This window comes from Nelusetta ayraudi, unplaced genomic scaffold (genome assembly GCF_046127955.1).
Source record: "Nelusetta ayraudi isolate G7.1 ecotype Tasmania unplaced genomic scaffold, CSIRO-AGI_Nayr_v1 ptg000011l, whole genome shotgun sequence".
In the NCBI taxonomy this organism is placed as follows: Eukaryota; Metazoa; Chordata; class Actinopteri; order Tetraodontiformes; family Monacanthidae; genus Nelusetta; species Nelusetta ayraudi.
Window position 1 is genome coordinate 22,692,076 of NW_027466061.1, and position 11,537 is coordinate 22,703,612.

The window sequence follows — 11,537 nt, forward strand, 5'->3', positions numbered from 1 at the left end:
ACAAACAGAATGAAAAAAAAACTTGGTTTGCTAATGGAAGGGTTAAAATTCTAGCCCTTTTCGACGTGCATAAATTGGATAACTCTTAATTTTCAAAACAATTTTGCCGACATCCGGTGTATTTACGCACTGTTTTTGTACACTTAAAGCAGTTACTTTCCAAATCGGAAACCAGCGATGACAAAAAAGTTGGGTGTTTCCGCTATCTGACATAAATCCGAAATATAGTTCAAAGCTCGTCGATGGCAACGCATTTCTTCGAACAGACGCTAAAAGGCGTCTTATTTCTGTACTGAAAGAACTAAAAATGGACTTTAACTCAACTGAATAAGGGAGAATTAGGTCGTAGGAAGAAAGAGACAGATGCCCTATTCAAATCGACACTTTATTCTTCACAGCATTACCCCGCTAGCAAATGGAACAATATGAAAAAATAAACTAATGATGAGCTTTTTGGGTCCACTCTAGCACTTATCTGCTTCAGTTACAGGATTAAGAACAGGTTGAGCGATAAATCCTCAACTCGATGCTTATGTATGTGTCCGTAAACAGAGCAGGAGCAGTCACAGTAGCATTTTCTTTTTCCAAACGTGTCGTTAATAGTAAAAAGAACATACGAAAACACACGAGAGCTGAAAATACAGTATGTATGCAATTTTACAATAATGTACACATGGTAAATATCTGGCCATGCCTTTGAATAGCCCTCACCAGTGGCAGCATCTGTCACTGACTGACTGGTTACACAAATAAATGGCTGATTTGTGTGTGTGTGTGTGTGTGTGTGTGTGTGTGTGTGTGTGTGTGTGTGTGTGTGTGTGTGTGTGTGTGTGTGTGTGTGTGTGTGTGTGTGTGTTTATTTTCACTCTAATAAATGATATCATGAACTCTGCACATGACAGAAGGTAAAAAAGAAAAGAAAAAGCACACAGATACTAAATACGGGCTCCTGCTTGTCTTTGAACACATTTTAGCGATAACATCACAACAGACTTTGTTGCTCCATCAAGAAACTGGACAGATGGTGTTCCCAGAGACGAAGAAGGTAAGATGATTGCGTCGCAGAGAAAAGTGCTGTTTCAGAGTGCTATGAACGGTGGCAAATATACTTCTTGTCAAGCATTCGTTTGTCTTTCATGCTTTTCATCTGCTGTCTGGTTACAAGCTGCGAGGCCACCGCTTTAATGTGCACCAGCTTGGATAAGTAAAGAAAGCATCTACAATAAAAAAAAAAATTATGCATATATTCATATATTAAAATGGCAAAAAAAAAGAGAGTAAAATCTTTGTATATCATGAAAGATCATTGGTATTCTTCAGAATACTACTTAAATATATAATATGTGGCAAGACCAATCATAAATTCTTCATTATTTAAAGAGCTTTTTGTGTCAGTGATTCTCTGGAGGGATGAAACCAGACGGACGTCTTCACTTATGGCACAGCGGTCTTGATCCTAAAAGGTCAAATTTGATTCCAAGTCAGGGACCAAGTAAATGCAGGGGGGTGAAAATATTTGGTCTATAACTCTTTGCTAGAGCCCCAACCAGTGAAAAATAAACTTTATGTTCTGAACAGCAGAGGCAATTCTCCCCGTTTCTTCCTTCATACAGGCATGGCACTGTGAATTGTAAATAGCATCTCCGCAGCAGTAGCATTTGTCCACTAGAGCAGCTCCAGTATTGTTTTTTTTTTCTTTCAGTCTTTTGCATGGGAAATACAGAAAACAAGGCATTAGATTTGTGCTAGAAGGATCAGAGACTCCACAGACAGTGTAACAGGTGTTTCATGGCTACCATGTGGAGGACACGTTTACTAATGAACTCATGAATTCAACGTCCGGACAACAAGAGGAAGTACAGGACAACAGGAAGTCCACGCCGCATCTCACACGTCTCTCCTGTCTTTGCTCGGGGACGGCTTGGAGGGATCCTTTGCCGCCTTGCCATTGGCCGAGGAGGGGTCGGGGGCGGGGGCGGGGGTGGGGGCGGGGGCCGGGCCGGGGCCGGGCGTGGGGCCGGGGGCCGCGGTGGCAGCGGCGGGCCGCTTGGATTGCTCTTCGCTGCGGGGCTCCGGGCTCGGCTGCGGGGGCGGGGCCTGCTCACCAGGTAGTTGGACAGTCATTTCCTGTTGCAGTTTGTGGCTCTGCAGGAGGCGCAGCTGCACACGCAGCTCCAGGATGGCCTCCTGCTCCTCGTGGATGGCCTGGTTGAGGTGAGTGTTTTTGTTCTGTGGTGGAGGGCGGAAAGTGAGGGACCAGTCAGTCAGTCGGCCGCGATGCCCACACGCTGCGCCGTATTTAAAAGAAGAAAAAAAAAAATCCACACGCACAAGAGAGGAAAACACACCTGAAGGTCTAAAACCGGCATGGGCAAACTATGGCCCGGGGGCCATATGCAGACCAATAAACTTTTTTAATGTGGCCCGCCAAACTTGAAGAAATTATATTAATAGTAGGTCAGTTATAAAATAGCTGTACTTCATCCATTTTGTCACTGTTTTAAGAGTCATTTCAATAAAGAGCTAAACACCGTGGGGCTTCAAAAGCCCAATTCGCACGGGATTAGCATCACCTGGGGACCTCGGGTCATTTGTAAATTACCCCCCCCCAACATCTGTGTTTCTTTCGGTGCATTCGCACAAGATAAGTGAAGTCTGCATTTTACTCTATTTTACTGACTTTAAGACCCGGATATGATGTCAATGCTCAATGGCGGCTACGACGGTGTTACAGGAGTACGTGTTTGGTCACATTATACGTTAGTGGTCATGGCAACTGTAAATCAAATGTCAAAGCAGCAACGTGACTTCTGAACAGTGTGCAGTTGTTGTCGGGATAATCTACTGAAATTTCGCTCTTTTGATTGAATGCAGCTTGCGCTTTCTTGGAATGGGTTTGCAGTACTGATACGAGACTGTATTTGCACCTAAAACGCTGTCAAAATTGCCACTCTTAATTTTTCCCCACAGCCTCCATTTATCAACGGGAAACAAAGTAGAAAAGGCGCGCAAAACACCGGGCGGGAGGGAGACGGGGAGGAACTGTTTTCACGTCGGAACTTTTTCCACGGCGGAACGATTCACAAAAAGTGTTCAGTAGGTTGTAGCTAAGAAAAACGCTGCTCAGGTACACAGGATGGACAAATATTTGATAGGGACGAAAAGAAGAATTCAGGAGTCTGGCGGTGGCCGGTGTGTTCTTTGTTGTTGGTTTGAAGCTGGGTGCACGTCCGCGGCCGGCTCGCGCCGCGCTGCGAATAAACATTTTCTTCCTCCAAGGTGGGGTGCGTGACAGAGAAAGGCTAGCCGTCTCCACCCCATTCTTCCAGCCATGCCAAGCGCCATTAGTTTTTAATGTCCTCGTCAATGAGAACGTCCACCCCTAGCTTCATGAATTTGGTCCCATCTGATTTCGGTGAAAGCACCGGCAGCCGGCGCAGGTGCTGCGCCAAGACCACTCGGAGATAGCGCGCAGGCTACAGGTTAACTCGGAGGAGAAAAACTAAGTGTGGCATATTGTCACTATTTGGTAACCATATGAAGCAGCAGTTTATGGTGTCTTATGGTGTCTTGAACGCGGCATCAACTGCTGCCTGCTAGATCTCAACCTATACGTGTGCCCATAGGTGTGGTTGCTAACCTACGGTTGGACAGCAGCAGTTTGAGGGAGGGGCCTGGCAAGTTTGTTTTGTGTATGTGATTTATTGTTCTTAATCACAGGCAAACACCGGTGGCGGAATACTTTGAGCCCTGTTTCTACATCTCCCATTATGTATATTTTTCTCCTATGAGGTGGCTCACCAAAACACTCCATCCATCTGCTCCGCCGCGCCCCCCCCCTTCAAATTTTAAAGCCCATCGTGGCCCCCCAGTCAAAACGTTTGCCCACTCCTGGCCTAAAATGCCGTCTCAGACGATGTCCTCTCACCTCCAGTTCCTCGTTCTGCTTCTGAAGGTCTTCAAGAATCATCTGGAGCTCCTCCTCATCCTCGCTCTCGCTCTCGCTGTCCGATGAATACTCCTCCGTCTCACTGCGACCCTGCTGCCGGCTGGAGGACGTGGCGCAGAGTCACAGGTGAGACAATCAGCACGGGGAACGATGCCGTGTGATAACCAGCTCCGAGCCGTCCCGCCTCACCTCTGTATGTCTGCGATCTCTGCGCGCAGCCTCTCGATCTCCTCCTTCTCAGTCGCAATCTGCCGCCGCAGCACCTGCTCCAGGGAGATCAGCTCCTCCTGCTCTGTCAGGATCTCGTTTTCCTGACACACACACACACACACACACACACACACACACACACACACACACACACACACACACACACACACACACACACACACACACACACACACACACACACACACAGTTTTCAAATCAAAGCCGTGCAAGAACAGTTTCAGTGCTTTTTTTACCCCGCAGGTTAAAGCGGCATTTTGCGGAGACAATCAGAAGCGTTAAATGCGAATTTGAACGACTGACTTGCGCTAAAAGAAGGTTGATGACCTCCTCTTCATTTTCAGTCATTTCCTCTTTTGAAACATCTTCCTTTGAGAGACTTGCAATCTCCTGGGCAATCTTACTCTCACATTCCTGCACAGCCAAAGCAAAGACAACAACAATATATGGTTATATTCATATGAAAATAATAAGAATTTATCAGAATAAGGAAATAGTGTTAAACCAGTGCACTGTGAATACTTCTCAAACCATACTTTTTCATCATGCATATATGAGTACAGTACTTTATTGTCTGTCGCTTCTTTAGATTGGCTGTCATGTCAGTAGCAATGACTCAACTACTGACTGGGAATAAAAACAGAAAGAAGCCAACCTGCCGCTTGGCCTCCCTCAGTTTGCGTTTGAGAGCAGTGAGGATTCTCTGAACCTCCCACAGCCGCTCCTCTTTTGACAGGTCCTTAATGCCGGCCTGCAGGTCCCTGTGCAGGCAGTTCAGCAGGAACTCCTACCAACACATCAGCACAAGCTCCTGGGTCATTTCACTTCTCGCAATGACGAACTGGAGAGGGGCGATGAAACGCGGGTTGGCTCTCACGGCTCGGCACTCACCTGACGCCGGATCTCCTCCTTGATGCTCTCCTGCGTCTCGGGCAGCGCCGGCATGGTTGCCATGTTGGACCAGCGGAGGGGCCGAACCACCGGCTTCAGCACCACGTCGCCAAACAGCTCCTTCACGTGTGTGAAGAACACGTACAGGACTCGATTCCCAATCTGCAGAAGAGGTGGACAGCGCAGAGAGGAAAGATGACTTCACCAAATACATGTAGCGTAGAACCTTTGTCACGCGTCCACCAGACTTCACCACCACCGAAAATGAACCCTCGAGCGCCTCTGCTACAACACAAATACCTGCGTGTTTACCGAGGCTGATCACACGGACCCGAGGCTCCGTCAACGGACTGAGAGTAGTGTTTAATTAAAAGCGTTGTGACTCCTGCTGAGGCTGGACCGGATCAAGCGGAGCAGCCACAGGGACGTCTCCTGTGGGAATAAATCGGCTCCTCTAAACTAGGCCGGGGCAGCAGAGACAAACTGTTTGATCCAATAAAAACTCAGTGGTCTGCTTCCTCAGGGGCCATATCTTCAGAGTCTGAGCTCAAGACCTATTTTTGATTTGGGTTTTTGTTTTGCCTGCTAGATTTCTCCTCTCTGCAACGGATTCACCACCTTTTTTGTTTTCGTATCCATTGAACCTGATATCCAAACAACCAAGCACGGTCCGTCCTTCCGATCGTACCTGCACGGTTGGGTTGAGCACGATGGAGATGTTCTGTATGTTCATCTTTGTGTCCGCCTCCCGGGCGATGACGTGCTCCATGTGCGTGACGAGCCAGGAGAGAATGAGGCGGCTCCCAAACGGCACCTCGACCAGCAGTCTCTGGAACTCTGCCACCTTCTCGGCCTCGGCCGCTCGACCACAGGCGTCCTCGAAGCGCTGGGTCAGGTCTCGGCCCAGCAGGTTCTCAGGCAGCTCGCGCAGGTACTGCTTCAGCAGGCTGGCCACCGTGTGGGGGTCGTACTCCTCCAGGCAGGGGCACTCCTCCCGGTCGTACGCCGCTTTCAACTCGTCCACCTTGGACTTCATACCTGACAGCAGGAGAAATAATGTGAACACACAAATAGATGTGTGTGTGTGTGTGTGTGTGTGTGTGTGTGTGTGTGTGTGTGTGTGTGTGTGTGTGTGTGTGTGTGTGTGTGTAGTGAACCCACGACGACTGAAGGAGAATATGAAGATTTAGTTGCCAAATCATCTTCAATTTATAATGTAAAGACCGTGGCTCTTTGGCGCAGCAGCTGCACCAACGTGTTCAACTGTGTAATAACTTAATAGTTCAACACTTTGTTTCATTATTGTCTCGTTGGACTCTTATACGAATCTGCCACAAAGCGCAGTTTATTAGACAAGTTTGGAAAAGACTTTAAGTTCACAGAGTCATTTTGGTGAACTTATTAAAACTTTGTTGAGGAATCTCTTAAAATCACCCTTTTTCTTAGTTTAGCCAGCATCAGTGTCCTTACTGTCTTAGTCTAAATGATCAGTTAAATGATCTGGAAACTACATTTTGCTCAACTAGGTCACCTGAAGGTAATGCAATGCAATGTGTCAGTGTGATTCTCGAACCATAGTGTCATACTGACGGTAATATGAGGTGTATCAATTCAGGATGGACTAAACATGACGTCCCACCATTGTATACACACACACACACACACATATATATATATGTATATATACATATATATATATATATATATATATATATATATATATGTATATATATATATATATATATATGTATGTATATATATATATATATATATATGTATGTATATATACATATATATATATATATATATATATATATATATATATATATATATATATATATGTATGTATATATATATATATGTATGTATATATATATATATATATATATATATATATATATGTATATATATATATATATATATATATATATATATGTATATATATATATATATATATATATATATATATATATATACACACACACACACACACACACACACACACACACACACCATTTGTTAGTTTGTTCTTTAAACAAGGTCAAGCTGTCACAGCCAGTGTACCTGACACCCTGTAGATGCCTTCGCACTTCATGCCGTAGCTTTCAATGTAGTCCACACACTCTCTGAAGATGGCGGGCAGCTGGATGCCGTCGTACAGAGCCGTCCTCTTGACGGCCTCGGCCAGGGGGGTTCCGAAGACGGGCCTGAAGGTGGGCGCCTCCACGGGGACGGGCTCTGCCTCCGCTGTTGGCTTCTTCTTCTTCTTCTTCTCCTTCCATTGTTTGACCACATCTGCAGCAGTGAGGTCCTTGGATTTCTTGTCCTTGGCCTTGTCCTCCTTGGGCACCTTCTCCTTCACCTTGAAGTCCTTCTCCTTCTTCTTGGAAAAGCTGGGCTTCTTGAAAACGTGGATTCCTTTGGAGCGCTTCATCTTGGACGGGCTCTCGGCCTCGTCGGCCGAACTGTCCTCCTGGAAGGCAGCGTAGCCCTCCGCTGCAGAAGTAAAGGAAAAAACAAGTTTAGCTGCTGGGGCACCGCCAGTCTCTTACTCTCCTCCTACCACGGAGCCATAGAAGCTCTGAAACTGAAAGAGGAAGAAAGATGTGCTAGAGAGAGAGCAAGGACGGCACAGGAGGGGGAGAATGGGGACGCAGAAAAGAGGTCATCCACCAATTTAGCATCGCTGCTTCTGCACCTTCTGCCGTTCCCCTCGGAAACTGCCTCGGCAGTCAGGGGCAGTCAGGTGGCCTCCTCACAGGTTTTTCTGTGCATAGCGGGCCCTCCTGTTTATCCCCCCCCCCTGCCGGGGACACGCGGCTCTCTGGGTGTGCTCTCCAACAAACTGTCCGCCTCTTCCTCCCTCTCACCATACAATAGCGTGGGAGTCATGGAAAAATCCTGATGCCGGTGAAGACGGCCCGTCCAACAACCAGCCAGCTCAAAACATTCTCACTAATGGAACACTATGTCAACCTCGCACGCAACAGTGCTCATTAATAAGAGAACACGGAGTCTTGGGGAAGAAAACATCAGAGAACTAAAGTGTTCACTCAGCACAAACTAAACATCAGATCAATCAATGTCAAGGTTGAACTGTTCTGAAAAGACACACAACGACTAAAGGGCTTCGGACTATTAGGAACGGCTTCAGGTGTCCCTTCCAACGTGCCTCAGCCAGTTAAGCTCTGGTTAATTAGGCGATGAGGAATCAGAGTGTGTTTTTCAACAGTTAAGCCTAAAAATCCACGGAAAGCATCTGCGGTGCGTTGCAGCAGGCCACTACAGTCAGCGCGCATGTCTCCGCCAGGCGCGGTGCGAGCGTGTTTCAGAAGTGTGAAACAGCTGAAGCCGCTTTGGAAAAACAGGCGGCTGTTCCATCCTTCAAGCTTCACAAGCAGCGACCGCATCAATCGCTGCAGGTAGAATCGTTCAGGCAGGAAGTCAAGGATCGGAAAGATCGGTGGATTCAAGTGATTTTCATTACAATATACAATGTGCTGTACTTTGTTTTTATATGTGCTGTATTTTACTGTTAATGTGCCGTATTGGCTTCAACACTGTTCAGTGCGTCTGCCAAACAATAAAGCAGAATCCACTTTAGGAACTATAATGTAAGAAAATGCAGGAAAACTTTGAATACATGCATTTTGTATGACACCAGCAGTTTTTTTTTTTTTACACAGCTGGACTTGTTTCATCGTTGTTTTCTTTGAATATACACAAAACTATCTGGTTTGTCGAGCGATCTTGCAATCCTCGTGTGAACAGGATTGAGCCGCCGTGCAAGTGTGAGTGTCCATTCATCTCGGCAGGTCAAATGAGCAAAAATCCACAAACATGCAGAGAGACGCAAACCTACTTCTTTTCTCCTTCTTCTTGAACTTGTTCTTCTTTTTGCCGTGCTCTTTGTCGTCGTCCGAGACGTAGGCATCTGGGGTCTCGTGATGATGGCCATCGTGGGGCGGCGACGGCTCCCCGGTGCGATACAAGCCGGGGAACTTGGTGGGACTGATCTCCTCCGAGCTCGGGGTGCGGGCCACGCCCCCTTGGTGCTCGGCCCTGCGCTGCTCTGCAGGGCTGCTGCTGGGGGGCAGGAAGCACTCAGTCATGGCTGCAGCAGCCGCGTAGCTCCTCCGACTTGCAGATCACCTCACCATCACAACTGCAGTGAGCAGAAGACAAGATGTGATGAGAAACAGAGCTCATGTTTTCTTTTAATGTTTTTTGGTGAAGATATTGTTACTCTCTGTCCCAGCAGCTCCCTCTGTTTTGGGGGCGGGGGTCATGCCCAGTGTTCAGTCGTGGTACAAGGCTGAAATACTTCATGGATCCACCCAGCATGGGTGCAGCCTAGCTGATGATGATGATGATGTCATAACATTCTGACTCCAGCCAATGGCATCACCCTTCCCAACTCTGCACTAAACTCATCCTTCTTCAAAGATGTTGAAAACAAGCTACAAAATTGAGTGAGTACTGTGAGGGCAGTGCTGAAAAAGCATCACTTGTTACAATGCAGTGAATTACAAGGCCACAGAGAACACTGTGCTTTTAAGAGACTTTTACCAAAAGGCTGTATTTACATTACTTGTAATAGGCTGTGAAATAAAGCTGGGACCTAAAACGTTGGCCAAGGCCATCAGAAGTCGAGCTGGCAGCCACAACAAGCCTCCACAGTTAGCGTTTGTCTTCCAGAGGCCCCTTCTCAACAGGAGACAATGACACACAAGCATTTTTGTAATTAAATTCTACATTAATTTAGTTAACATGCATCTAATGTGAAATATGTCACAATGATCATCTGTTACCATTCTAATGCCTCAGACAGCATTGTATTAAAAATAGTAGTACTAATAACAATAATTTAATTTAAAAGCAGGGCAAAAGTAGACAAAATAAACAAAAACAGGCAAGACATTGTAGCCTCAATGACAATATGGATCGTTTCCCACTAACGTTGAAACCAACTACATTTAAGCATTCTGGGGAAATAACATCAGAAGTACAAACGAGCGAACGCCCTGTTCTTCTGCTTCCTCTTTCAAAACAACAGACAGTACATGTATAAAATGAGCACATATAGAATTACCATGCACCCACTAGATGGGGCTCAGCCACACAAACAATCAATCAGCATTGAGCTCAAATATTTACTCGGTTTGCTACCTCGATGAAGGCAGTAATCTTAGATACATGGACATCATGCTGATTCTGAGCCATATGATGTGTCCGTCCGATCAGCTGATTCGGTAGACAGTCAGTTAAGACAACGTTAAGCATTCTTTTTTCTCCAAACAGCATCTAGACTAACAATCAGAAAGACACTTGTGATTTTAACACTAAGGCTTTAGGCTGACATTTCAGTCTTTTACTTCTACGTGTTTGGCAATTTGTTGATTTTGTGACATGTATGATGTAGAGACGGCAGAAATTTAGGTTAGAAAGACAAGTCTGTCCTCGGTTCCTCCAATAAGACAATTTTAACTTAAACAGAACAATGGATAAAGCCTCTCTGTCCATCTGTCTGACATCTTAATCTCCCTTCGCTGTAAGCAGTTTTTTTTTTCATCACGACTTTCTTGTCTTACCCTGTTAAAAAAAAAAAAAAAAAAAAAACACCCGCCGAACACAACCGCTGTCACACCAGAGCTTGTCGTTTAAAGATCTAGTTCTGTTAATGTGATCAACAGAACTGGTGTACGTGTATTTATGTTAAGGTAAGAGTGTGGAAGGTCCCCTTTGAATGAAAAGGGCCCATATGCTAGCCTAAGTTTAGCTAACTGCTTTAGCTAGCTGGTTAGCCAGCCTACCCGTCAAAACTTCAGGTTCCGTTTTCAAACCAGACAAGACAACATCCAATGTTATGGAAGCGACAACAGATACGCCTATTTCATAGTCACTGTGCTGTCGCCAAATGTACCAAAAATAATAAAGAAAGAAACTTTACCAGGCACTACCCGATCGTTTAATTCCAGAGTGGGCTTCCGGATAGAGCGTATAACCAAATAAAACGGTGTGCGCTTGCGCGACTTCCAAAATGAACCATGGGAAGTGAAGTCCTAGGCATATGTGTCAAACTCAAGGCCCGCGGGCCACGTCCGGCCCGGCATGCAATTATATCCGGCCCGCGAGGTCATTTTATATTATTGTTATTAATGGCCCGGCGATATGAAGCGCTGATAACACAATAAACTACAGATCCCATAATGCAGCGCTTCAGCAGCCTTGCTGAGCGCTTCCCACTGAATCAAGTCAAGCTTCTGTTGCTTAACCCGATTGTAAAGTTGTTGCGAAGCTAGCCCCTCACAATGCCGAAGAGAAAAGTTGATTCTGAAAACAGAGCCTTTCAAAACCGATGGGAGGCTGAGTACATGTTTGCTGAAATTGCCGCTAAACCCGTGTGTCTCATTTGTGGAGCTAATGTGGCTGTAATGAAATAATTGAATCTAAGACGGGACAAAACACC

The 11,537-nt window shown here is 45.9% G+C and overlaps 1 protein-coding gene across 3 annotated transcripts; it reads right to left on the bottom strand.

Annotated features, from left to right (window-relative positions):
* Nucleotides 1-371: 371 nt before the first annotated feature.
* Nucleotides 372-11,134, bottom strand: ralbp1 (ralA binding protein 1). Of its 3 annotated transcripts, none has more exons than XM_076019646.1 (10): nucleotides 11,019-11,134; nucleotides 8,931-9,233; nucleotides 7,133-7,564; nucleotides 5,757-6,106; nucleotides 5,069-5,230; nucleotides 4,833-4,964; nucleotides 4,481-4,591; nucleotides 4,139-4,260; nucleotides 3,929-4,049; nucleotides 372-2,229 (listed from the first exon to the last, which is right to left on the bottom strand). In XM_076019646.1, exons 2-10 carry the CDS (start codon nucleotides 9,178-9,180, stop codon nucleotides 1,888-1,890), a joined length of 2,022 nt encoding a protein of 673 aa, XP_075875761.1. In that variant the 5' UTR covers nucleotides 9,181-9,233; nucleotides 11,019-11,134; the 3' UTR covers nucleotides 372-1,887. The 3 variants fall into 3 exon arrangements, with proteins under 3 accessions (XP_075875761.1, XP_075875762.1, XP_075875763.1); XM_076019647.1 differs by lacking the exon at nucleotides 11,019-11,134 and adding an exon at nucleotides 10,238-10,373; XM_076019648.1 differs by lacking the exon at nucleotides 11,019-11,134 and adding an exon at nucleotides 9,690-9,772.
* Between the last annotated feature and the right edge of the window lie 403 nt (nucleotides 11,135-11,537).